At 26.0% G+C, this 13289-nt stretch overlaps 1 protein-coding gene across 1 annotated transcript in view; it reads right to left on the minus strand.

Annotated features, from left to right (window-relative positions):
• Nucleotides 1–1539: 1539 nt before the first annotated feature.
• Nucleotides 1540–13289, minus strand: part of Scr (homeobox sex combs reduced) — a 126200-nt gene continuing 114450 nt past the window's right edge. Inside the window, exon 2 of the mRNA XM_075375512.1 lies at nucleotides 1540–4004. Coding sequence (XP_075231627.1) covers nucleotides 3712–4004 — 293 coding nt within the window. The 3' untranslated portion in view covers nucleotides 1540–3711. The remainder of the gene's footprint in view (nucleotides 4005–13289) is intronic.

Raw genomic sequence — 13289 nt, forward strand, 5'->3', positions numbered from 1 at the left:
TTTTTTTTAAACGATACCTAAAACCATAATTTTACGGAATTAGAATATTATTGGTCCTTCATTTAAATATTTTTGTAAAAAAAAATTCATTAGCTTCAAAGATCGAGAAATTCACCGGAAGTAAAACCAAGCAAAGATAGTGACGTATTTTTATTACTAAAGCCGTAAGTAATCAGAACGATCTTTAAACATTATTTAATATATAAAACTTATTAAATTAATAATTATATTCAACATTATAAATGCTTTGTATTCGTGGTAATTAATTTTTAAAATGTGTTTTAGTGCAATAAGTATATACTTATTAATTATCGTAAAATGGAGAATTTTTAGAAGTTCAGTTAAAATTGTTTTTTTAAATCATTAAATTAAAAAAAAACACTAAACTTCGAAGATCGGAAATTTGTTATGTAAGGTCATTTTTTTAATATATTTTTTTGTAATGTTTAAAAATTTACTAACAAATAATTTGTCAAGAAAAACTTATCAATCCGAAATTTAAACTTATTTATTTTACCTTACTGTAAAATTAAAAATTTTCCTGTAGTTTATATTAAATTTCTATTCTTTAAATTATTTTAAAGAATTTGCCAAATAATTTTTTATTTGATAAAAATATAAAATCGCAAAGCAGTTAATTATAAAATTAAAATGTCGAGTTTTATCTTCTAACAGTTTCCTAAAATTAATTTTACCTATATTAGTTATTAGTTCTTAATTTTAATAAATAATTTAAATGTATAATTTTATATTATATTTACGTATTATTTCAGTTTACAAAAATGGATTTAGATAGGAAAATACACTTTATGTAACAGTCGTTTAAACGTTTCGGTGAATTGTAAGTGAATTTAAAGTTCGAAATTTTCAAATTACAGTCTTTATTATTAGGAAAAAATAAATAGAATTTGAAACGGAAAAAAAATTACATTTTTATTCATTTTTTTTTAAACATATATTTTTATATAAATTTACTAATTTTCCTTAATCACTTTTGATTTACCTAAATAATTACTTTTTAACGTAAAAGAAAAATAAATTGTACTTGCAGAAAAACCGATAAACTAATCTTTCATATAAATTTTTTTAATTTTAATTAAAATTTAGGATTCGGAAATAATTAAAACTTTCTTCTATTCTAAGTTAATAGTCAATTTTTATTTAATTAAAATAATTTTTTGCATAAAAAATTTATTTTAATCGTAGATTGAAAGGAAGATAAACAATCTTTGAAAAAAAAATACGATCACGTTAAGCGTAAAGAGTGCTATTAGATTATGAAACTATATTTATACATAAAAGATAAAAATAAAAGTTACTCGATTAAAGAGAAACACATTCTCTTGAATTTTTATCTGTAAAATAAAATTCTTTAAATTAATATCAGAGTCCAAATGCAGCAAAAACATAATAAATCTAACTTTACTTTCATCGTATTAATATTTCTTGAATGTATACAGAAGATTTATCAAGGTAAATATTCGGGTATACTCTTTTTATAGGTAGATCTTTTATTATTTTTTTTTTTTAAAGAAAAGTATAGAAAATTCTTAATTTATAACATTTTATAGTTTATAATTAAAAAGGTAAATGTAATTATTATTAATTAATATTTAAATAATTAAATAAATTTCATTTATTAATTATTATTTTTACAACAGTTTTTTTTCATTTTTATAAAGATTTTTTTCATTGTTATAATGATTATAACATCTGCATTAAACTTTTTATATTTAATAAATCTTTTTTATATCAACTGTAAAGTTTATACATAAAAATCTCATACATACACTCTTTCACGCGCACACAAACACACACAATACTTAATAAGTAGTTTTAAATATATATATATTTATGTACATTAGTCTAACCACTTTTCCTCTACTTAAAATCAAATCACATAAATTCACCCATAACGATCGGGTGATTAATAATAACAATGAAAAATAATTAATATAAATTTCACTAATTAAATAGCGTCTTTATTATTATTTATTTTAATTAATAACCTCACACACTTTACACGATATCTTGTATCTCAAATGATTTTTCAATTTTTTATTTATTTTTGAATATCAACCTCTCATTGTGTGATGATTTGGTATTACTGTATGACAAAATTATTATTATTATATGTAGTACAGTATGAATTTATAAATTACAACGAACTTTGTTCACTTATAATTGCCATTATAATACACATATTTTTTTTTTTAATTATTTACTTATGTACTTTAAAGCATAATCACTAACACTTGTTCTCTTTTTATTTTTTCTAAAAACAAAAAAGAAACAGCCTTTTTATACATATATAGGTTTGTAATATACATAAATAAAACACTTAAAGTTTGTATGTTTTAAAGTCTATAATTGTTTTATCCGATAACAACCTAATTATCCCTTAGCGATTTACAGCCGTATTTTATTACTTTTTACTTATGTAATTTATAAGTAATTATTATTTTTCTTAAGTAATCTACTTTAAAATATAAATATCAATTCTTTTGAAAATTATAAAAAAAATTATTTATCCACGTTGTTTTTATTTATGAGGGAACGTAATCAGTAATTTATTTTAAATTAATTGAGATAGGTAAACATTAGTAAAGATTTTTATCGACAAAAAAAATTAAATTCAAAACTCTTCGCTGGTTTTCAAAAAATGAATGGGCATTAACAAAATAGCTGATCGATCTTGATCTAGTAAAAAAATTTAATGAATAAAATTATTAAAGTTTATAAAATTAGAAAATGTAATGCACAGATTATCAAAATGATGTACGATCTGCACAGTTCGTTTTAAAGAACCGCATATGTTCTTAACGAATAATGAATTACACGACCGATGACGTTTAAAATGTAACATTTCTTTTAATTTTATAATGCTACATAAATTTATAATTATTTTTAAAAGAATTGATATTAATATAAAATATTTTTTTAAATACAAGTGATTCTCTTATAAATCTAAATTAATATCAGTCAATCTTTATTAAAATTTTTGTTAATAAAATTAAAAAAAAAACCCTTTAACAAATACAAATAAAAGTAATATTCCGTAAAATGTACTCGGTATTAATATTAAAAATCAATAGAAAAAAATTCAATACTTTTTTCATTTATTTATTGATAAACTATAATAAATTAAATCATTGATGTTCACGCCTACGTACACTAGACGAATAAATGCAAACTAATGCTTGTTTTTAAATAAAAGGTCTTATAATTGTTGCAGTATCAAAAATAGTTTCCAATATGCTTTCATTTATTCATGTATTTTCTTTCGGTATTTACTAATCGTAAATCGATTAATCTGTCTGACAGGTAAATTTGAGATAAGTTATTGGATAGAAAATTGTATTTAACATATGTTATTAAAATATTAAATAGAAAACTATATACATTTTAAAGTAAATTTAACACTTTTTACCCGTGATTAGATCCTTAGGTTTTAGTTTAAAGTACGATTAAATTTTTTTAGTAATTTTAAAAAAATAGGTTAATAATTAGCGTAATTGAATATTATGTTGATTATTTTTACAATTTATATATACATGTGTACACACGGTTGGAATGTAATAAGAGAATCTTTTTTGTATTGTTTTAAAAATATTTGTTGTTTTTTGAACAAATATAATTACCTATATAAGCAGTCTATTCATAGATAAATTTCATTAACGGCTGAGCTTAAGGGTAGGTTGTGGTTGGAAATTAGGTGGTCAAATGCGTAAATTGGTAAGGGTTGGCGTAAGGTTGAGACATATGGTAATGATACGGAATGACGTTCATGCTTGCCATTTTATGTTCTTTCTTCCACTTCATTCTTCTATTTTGAAACCATATTTTTATTTGTCGTTCTGTCAAACACAGCGCGTGCGCGATCTCGATCCTTCGTCTCCTAGTTAAATATCGGTTGAAATGGAACTCTTTCTCCAGTTCCAGTGTCTGGTATCTCGTGTAGGATGTCCTTTGACGTTTCGTTTCACCGTTTGCATTCACCGTACCTGGACATAACAAGAAAACAACATACATTTATCATACGACATTAGAAACAGAAAATAACACTTATCTTATTTTAAAACTTATCTTATTTCATATGTCGTGTCTCGTTTCAATTCTTGTTTTATTTTACTTTTTATCTGTTGTTTAAAATACAAAATACATTTATTTTTATTTTAAAATTCTTTCGCGTAAAAAATATTTAATCCTTGTTAAACGTCACATCGCGGTTTAATAAATTGCGTTTAAACATTTCAGCTTAAAGAAAACATCTTTGTATAGCAAAATATAATAATTTATCGTCTATCTAAATCAAAATTAGTATTTAAATACGTTTACTAAATTCTTTTGAAGATCGTATCAGATGTTGATTTCTGATGAGCTGGAATTCACATAAACGATCGAGATAAAATTGTTATAAAATACGATTTACCGGCTGGAAATCAACGTAATGCATTACTGTGATTTTCATTTATCTAAAAATTTTATATGCATTAGAAACAAAAAAAAAACTAATTAAAACAATGGATTTTAGTTTTAATAATCGGTATTTAAAAATCTTTTACTTTCTAGTTTATTAATTTATTTTTTAAGTAAAATACTTAAAATATTTTTACACTAATTTACGAATAACGTAGTAAATTTTAAACGAATATAAACAAGGAAGATTAGTTTCTTCAATTTAGAAAATAAATATAATTTAATTCAAACATTCAATAAAGACAAAAAATATAAAATGTTGAATTAAATTTTAATTTTATTAAACTATATAGATAAAACAGCGTACACCGTGAAAAAAATTCAAGAGTTACATTACATTTTGTTGTATGGCGGATTTTATTCTTCAAATAAATGCGGAGAGATGGAATGAAATGAAGAAATCTAATAATTACAAAATGTAAAAAAAATAGTCAAAATTTTATATTTTTCCGAATCATTTTCTTTTTGTATGAAATTTCAAATTTTATTATTAACGTATCACTGTCAGTTGAAAAGAAGGGAATTAAATTAAATTACACCAGTTAGTTCTATGGAAGACAAAATACTAATTTTAAAATGAACGGTCAGTTAGTTTAAAACTTCAAGATTGATCAAATAAACTACTACTAATAACAGGTTAGAATTTATGAATAGATAAAATGTATCCCATCCTACTAAACGGTATTTGTATGTGTGTCTGTGAGTACGTCCCCTTAGCTTAGCACCGGAATGTACCGATCACTAACGGAAAATACCGATCGTTAGTACATGTCTCTTGGTGGTCAGATCTATACTTGTTACATTATTATATATCGATATACCGTATATATATCGAGGTTTTGGAAAAATTTAATACTTTTTAACCGGATCCGAATTTTCGGACGAAAATCGCAAATATCTCAAAAACGGTCGGTCGTAGCGCTCAGAAAAAATGTTCGATTCCTTCGATGATACCGCATTCGCTCCCAGTGGTACCCATCGGATGATAATATTTTCAAGCGCCCCCGTGGCGCCGTTCGGAAATTGATATCAGGTTGCGATGGTGTGCCACCGTAATATCTCGGCAACCGCTCGTCCGATTTTCACAATTTAAACGGCGTATATATCAGCAGGTCAAGCACTAACTGTTTAATGCATCGGGTACACTTTTGATCTACCGTATCTTGGTTATCCAAATAGTTTAGCCCTGTGTCCTGATTGCACTCGCCTACCGTAAAACGTACCGATCTGATCTTTCGCTAAATACGCTCAATCCTGTGCGCTAGCACAGCTGTAAAGTATAAACTTATGAAGACTAAAAGGTAGAGCATAAAAAATATTTAATTTTTTTTTAACCACTCATTAAATGCACTAAAAAGTAGAAAATAAATAAAAATAAAAAAATTAAACCACCGCTTAAATTAATCTCAGGAAAAAAAAAAATTTAATTTGTGGTGCGTTAAATTTAAGAGTGGTATTTTAATCATCTTTTTTACATATTTTTTGTTTATTTATGTGATTGTTTTTAATTCATAAAATAATGAACTATAACGAAAAAGTAGGCACCGGAATGTACCGATCACTAGCGGAAAATCCCGATTCGTTAGTATCAATTTCTACTGTTAAATTTTCTAATTTAACTTTCACTATATCAATTTTCACGGAGGCGTGCCACAGGCACGCCCTCAAGCTAGTAATAATAAAACACTCATGCAGCCTATTTTTTTTTACAAATTATTACACGATTATGTAAACGTAAATAAAAGTATAAACTAAGTTTTTTTGTCTGTTTTTTTGTTTAGTTGGTCAGAATAGTTAAATATTTATCATATAACTAATTAAGTAAATCTAAAACTTTATGTAAAATTGATTATATATGTATACAATTTTTTCGAATGAAAATTATTTTGATTAAGCATTTTAAACTACAACTAGAAAATATGAGATTTAAATAAGGCAAAGCTGCTTTTCTATCTTACAAATCACAAATATATATATATATTTGGTCTGTATCTTATAATTTATTATTAGTCTACATGAATTTACCATATGTTATAATGCAATTTTGCTGTATACTGCAACAACAGCAGCAGCTGCTGTTTAACTTTAATTCACTACATGCATGTGCAAACTAACTTGGCAACCTTCATATAAAATTCCTTATCAAATATTTATTTCTAATTGGTATTGTAAATCTATGAAATTCATTAATTTTTAATGGAAAAAATATGTTTTGTATAACTAGTCGTGATACATCAATTAATTTAGTATATACTAGCAATTTTGATGTTTAAAAACACCTCATTTTTAATGTAATCTTTCAAAAAGACGTATGAAATTACCAATTTTATGAAAATGATAGGAATATTCGAAACATTTATATCTTATTAAAAACAAATCTTAAGAACTAAAATAACCATATGAATCGGACACATTTTATTTTACTGCAAAAGAATTTTATTTATAAATAAAGGCATGACCAATAAGGGATATTATCTGATTCATTCTCTTAATGTCGCAAACATTATTTATTTCAGTTTTCTTGTATTAGAAGAGTTCAACTATTTTCTCTGAGAACAATATTCATTACGCACCCGATCCTTTTGGCGAACAGGAAGTGTAAAATATCTTCTAAATTTCTGTGGGGTTGGCTTATTTTCATATTCTAATATTAATATATTTGGCTAAAATAGCTACACTACTATTACTAAAATAGATTGCTGTTTTTAATACGATTATCCCATTTCTGTTTATAGAGAAATTACAGACAATTCTTTTGTGATAAATTATGGCAATAAATGATAAAACAATAAATTTATAAAGAAAAAGTTTAAAAAAAATGCTAAGCAGCTATAGTTTAAAAAAATGACTATCGTATTAATTTTGAAACGCTTATAAAACGTATCAAATTTCTCGCTAAAATTACCGAATCAAACAATACTACAAGCAGGTAATATTATCTTTTTGTCATTTCTCTTGTTAAAAGGTTTTTCTGGCATATTTTATTTAATAAGTATTTATATTTATTAGACATCTTAAATATAGTTATAAGTCTTAAGTAGTTTTTTTTAAATTATATAAATTTTCTTCCTCCTCCATGATTTAGGATCGATTAGCCTGTTCCGGCATCATTGACGTTTCGGTCTGCCGAGATCTCTTCATCCATCCGGCTTATAATACCGCGCACACAACGGCAATCTAACTTAAGGCATTTGTAACAGGTGACTCGTCCATCTTTATCGATATCGTGTGATCGTTTCGATGATCGATTTTAACTTATTCTCTTCGCGAATTACCTCATTCCTAATACAATAGTTTCTCGTACAACCCTTCACGCTCCGCAAAAAACTCATCCCAGTGACTTGTATACGGATATCATCCGATTTGCTGTCGGTCCACACTTCACTATCGTACGTAAGTAAAGGAATAGCCATTATTTTATAAAATCTAATTTTTTATAACCTCCGCGACTATCGTTAGGTATAACTTAAGAGAATGAGATGAATGACAATTTTTGTAGCGTGTGAAAATCCCATGGCTGACCGGAATTCGAACCCGAGACCTATAATAAATCTAAATAAAATCTAATTCGGGTATACACTTGTTCACGATCAAAGGACAGATCACACCCAAAATATTTGAAGTTTTTCACCTGTTCCAGAGTTTTCCCATCTATGACTATCTTGGAACGTAAGGGCCATTTTCCGCAAAAGGCCACACCTTTAGATTTCTGCTGTGAAATTTCATGTTCAATTCTTTAGTTAGAAGATGGAGCTAATGGCTGGCTGCCACTTTTAATTCTGATATAATTATTATATTTTTTCTCATTATGTTTAAAGAGTTTATATTTTGTCTCTGATAATAGTCAAATTTAATTCTCCTAGATCGTTTAATAACTGTTTTGAAACGCTCATAAACGTCTTTCTTTTCTGCTTTTACACTACACAATTCCTCTTGCTAATAAATTTATTAGTATTTTATTTTATAAGTAAATTTTCAATTTTGTTAGCAAATTTAACGAAGTAAATAATCATCCGTTTCATATTTATTTTTTTCAACAAAATGTTTTCATACATTTTTTTATTTAAATTATTTATTTTGAATTTTATGTTCACTCCTCACCACAAATTTTTTTTGAAAGTTACAGAATGTCTTAATTCCATTCCCAATAATATTTTTCTGTTGAATTTTCCGCCTATCAAAGGTATTTGAGATGTGAATATTATATAGTTCACTAATATAAACTTCAATCTGTTATTTATATGCACTTAAATCTTTTTTTAAATACTTCAGGGATAACACAATAAATATTTTAGATCTTTTGGCATTCTCTCACGCTTATAAGCTTGGTTAAATGATGAAAATTTTCATATTTTAAGTATCGAAATGTGTTACATTCTGTTTCTTTAAGATTTTTTCTTTTTTAATTTTTTTAATAAACGCTATTTACACTGTCCACTGTCAAATTCACTCAACTCTTTCGAGTATTTTTCAACGATAATATGATGAAATAAATGTATGATAAATATTTTATTAACAAATTAATATATTCCCCCTTATATATCCCTAATTATTTTATAAACAGAACTATAATTTCAAAACCTTAAACTTTATTATAAATTAAAATTAAGTTTTGTTTAGAAATTACTTGAAGAAAGTATTTTGTGGCAAAGTTTTATAACTCGGATATTTATGATTATATGCATTTCGGATATTATTGTATATATATATATATATATATATATATATATATTTTAATTAGGTTGAAATAAAGTACTGCGTAAAACAACTTCCGAAGCTGATCCATAAAAGTTTCGATTATGTTTTGACATCTGTAATTTTTATTTACCGCATAGGCCATATTTTAAATGAAATTATATGTTGTCATTTTATTTATAATTAATTCTTCTCAAAGGGACAATAAAAAATATGATATCAAATAATACTCACATAAGAATAATTTTGTTCCTAAAAATGTTAATGAATCACAGATTGTTAACATTTTGGAAATTGATACGACACAAAATAGTAATTTATTATAATTCTAGCTAATTTTACTTAATGTAATAAAAAATAGAAGTTTATTTTGAGATACGAGTCTTTCACTCTAATAAAACCTACCTATCCTTTAAAAACTACAACTATTCCAACTATATAGCATTTTAGTGTAAAATTCTGAGATTATTACCGTATTGTGTACAATTACTTTAGCATTGTGTTCCTTTACTATAGCATATATAACAGGAGTAAACAAACCGTTATCAGAACTCTTCTTAAAGTTTCGTCATTCTGTATACCTAATGATAATTTACACACTCTTATTACGATATTTCCGTTTGCATAATTCAACCATTCCATGCATGATCTCAACAGTTTTTTTTTTGTTGCTTTTTTACGTATCGGACAATTTTTATGTGGTTTATTGTTCATTTTACCAGATTACCAGGTAACTTTAAGTTTTTTCCTAAAACCTCATTAATGTGGATTTTGAAAGTTAATTAAGCCATAAAAATATTAAAACTATTTTCTAATATTCCGTTTTAAGAACGTCCATTCTTTTCTTTTCTGGTTCATTATCAATTTTCCATGACTTTAGTGCACCTTAAATCTACTACGAAATCAATTTTTTCTTATATTCAACAAATAATTAATTATTCATTTTGTTTTTAGTTTAGATAATTCATTATTTTTATTATTTTGAAATTCAATTTCCTTCCTAGAATTTCCGTACTTTTTATTGTTAAAATTAACCTACTTTTTATTTACTAGTATGTCTTAGGATTGTAAAAGAGGTATTTATTTAAATCAGCTTATTAATAATATACATTTAATTAAAAATTGTCGTTACGGTTTATTATACGTCTGATTGCAGCATCATTTATTAATAAATATTTATTAGAATGAAAAAAATATGCAAGTCATACTGTTCTCTTTTGAGAATAAACATAATGGGTGGCAACGAAATAGAGCTAGAGGCGCGACAAGCACTGACAGCTGTTTTAGTTTTTTATATCAAGCTTTCCTCGTTAGTTAGAAATGTAGAACTTCTGTAAAGAAATGAACAGTCTTCTTTTTTTAGATTACATTTAATAAATTTTTAATACATTTTACTTGAACTATGCAACTCAATTTTTTTTAAAAGTAAATTTAAATCGGAATTTTACACTGCAGCCAATGTATTTTAAAGTTGTTAGTATATATATACATATATATTTAATTCTAATTTTTTTTTTAATCATTTTTCTGTCTGTTAGCATTTACAATTGGTACCTCGTAGGATACCGTAAATAAATTTGATTTATGATGATCACGTGAAGAGAAGTCCCTGATCAAACCCCTCATTAAAGTATACAAAGGTTCAACATCTCATATGTAAGAAAAGCACTCGTAGAGGTAGTCCAAATAAAGTTAATGTAGCACTAGAAATAAATCATACGAAGAAAAAGTAAAAAAATAAAAACAGTCATTAATACCAATGTACGAAAATATTACCATAGGTAAAACAAATATTCGTCAGTAGCTGTAATTCGTAGACCGACAGTGACGTTCACTATACAGCGACAAGGAACTATACAGAGCCCATCCAGGTAACTCGCAGGACTGAAGAGAATGGCCGAGGGAGGCTCTGTTTTAGCTTATACAGCAGACCAGGCCGCTAGACCTTATCGAAAGCCTGCTGAACATTCTAAACCGCTCTTGAGTGGTGTTTTTTCTCGTCTGAGCATTTGAATATGATGTTGGGTCTGTTTAACGGTGAGTGCTCATTCCTGATTCAAATTTGATAATGTGGTATAATTTCCTCTCGTTCTAAGACAAATCACAGCTTCCGGAGAAACGCTTTTCAAACTACTTGGATGGTATCGGTAGAAGATTTATAGATCTGTAGGAAGTAACATCTTGTGGAGTTTTGGCTTCGTGACTATTACCAAATGGGAAAATTTCCATTCAGGTGGGAAACAAATTGTTCGGAGGATCCCGTTGAAAATGTCCGTTATGTAAAGGATGGCCTTGCACTGAAGCATTATTAATAACTTATAAGTGATTAAATCAAAGCCTGGAGTCTTTTTTAATGTCTTCCTTTCCTTGATTACTCCTAGCACCTCCGATATTGAAACAGGCTTAATTGGTAGGCGTTTTGAATAATTTAAATGATTTTAGTATATCAATCGTTTTTTAAAAATAATTAGTAGAACCAGAATTCACCATTTTAAATTTACTGTGTAACTAATCGTTTTTTGTATAGATGGTACATGACATATCAAATTAATTAACTAAAAAAAAAACTTTACATAACATCCACCACTATAGGTATTCCAAATTTATTTAATTCTGTAAAAAGATTTTTTTTAAAATAATAAAATGTAAAAAAATTATTTTATACTAGGAGTATCAATTTTATATATTGAAAACTTTTAATAGATATATACAATGAAATAATCTTTCAGAGTTTCAGAAGCGTTTGTTCTTCGATACGTAAGTTCCTATTCGTGCGTAAAGTTATCAAACAACTTGATTTATCATAAATTTACATGTGATAAGCTTGTTTACATCGTCGGGTTCTGCTAACATCCTCTGGTCGATTGGTCTCAAAAAGGGGTAATTATTTTTAAAAATTATATTAAACCTTTCCACTTAAGCCCAGATAAATTAAAGAAAAATGAATGTAATTTTTTTAAAAATAATTGGGTGAATATAAATTTTAAATAAATATACGATATGTAACTGAACATTTTTTGTTATTTGAGATAACACCCGAAAAATCATTTTCATAACTAATTCAAATACTAAACCTCGAAATTTTCAAATAAAAATTTATTATTTTATTTTAAGTTAATTTTAAGGATTTAAACAATCATATCCTGAACCTGCACCTTCATTGTTGAAAATCTGTTTCGTTCTTTAAAATTCGATTTTGTCTCGTTTTCTGATTTATCAGTGACTAGATCATCAATTTTACCATCTGTTGGTTGTTCTTATCCTTAATCCCATTTTTCATACAGTTTTGGGTACCGTTAATCTGTTTCAAGTCTCCCTTAATCAGTTATGAGATTTTGACGCTTGTACTGGTTTCATATTATTTATGATTATTTATTTATTATACGCAGGCTTTTTTTATTTTAATAAATAAATCTCTATTCACTTTAAGGAGTCGAAATTTAATCACCAGGAGTTTATTAAAAAATATTATATCTGTATTCAGGGCTTATTTAGCGTTTAATACACAAACTGTTGCGAAGTAATATATTACATTGCTTACAGTTAACTTGCATCTATAAAACAAATACATATTTTCAAGTTACATTTTCATTTGCAGAATGCTCTGCTGATTCATTCATAGCAGACGGAGCAAAAAATAGAAGTATATTACGGTGTGAATGTGAGTGAGTGAGAGGGTATTCACAAAAAACTGATATTTTAATTTATTAGAAAACAGCTGCTACACTGAGCAAAGTGTTTTATGTCGTATTTTATATTTTAAAAAAAAATTGTTTATGTATTAAAAACAAAATAAATATTAACATTATGTTAGCTGTCTATATAAATTAGTATTAAAAAAATATCCAGTTATTATTTCGTATAAACTATGTTACTTAAAAACATATAAATAAGTTATAAATTTTCAAAATACCTATTAAAGTCACAAGTGGCACACGTAGACTTTTTTATAAGATATAAACCAAATTTTTATTATTTTAATTACTTAATGGTAAAGGTCAAAGATTAAAATAACACTGCTAAAGTATTTAAATAATTAAACATATCTACGTATAAATTTATTTTTGGTCTTTTCGATTTAAAATCATTTGGAAACATTTCATTCTTCCTAAATA

This window comes from Lycorma delicatula, chromosome 9, assembly GCF_047948215.1.
Source record: "Lycorma delicatula isolate Av1 chromosome 9, ASM4794821v1, whole genome shotgun sequence".
Classification (NCBI taxonomy): domain Eukaryota; kingdom Metazoa; phylum Arthropoda; class Insecta; order Hemiptera; family Fulgoridae; genus Lycorma; species Lycorma delicatula.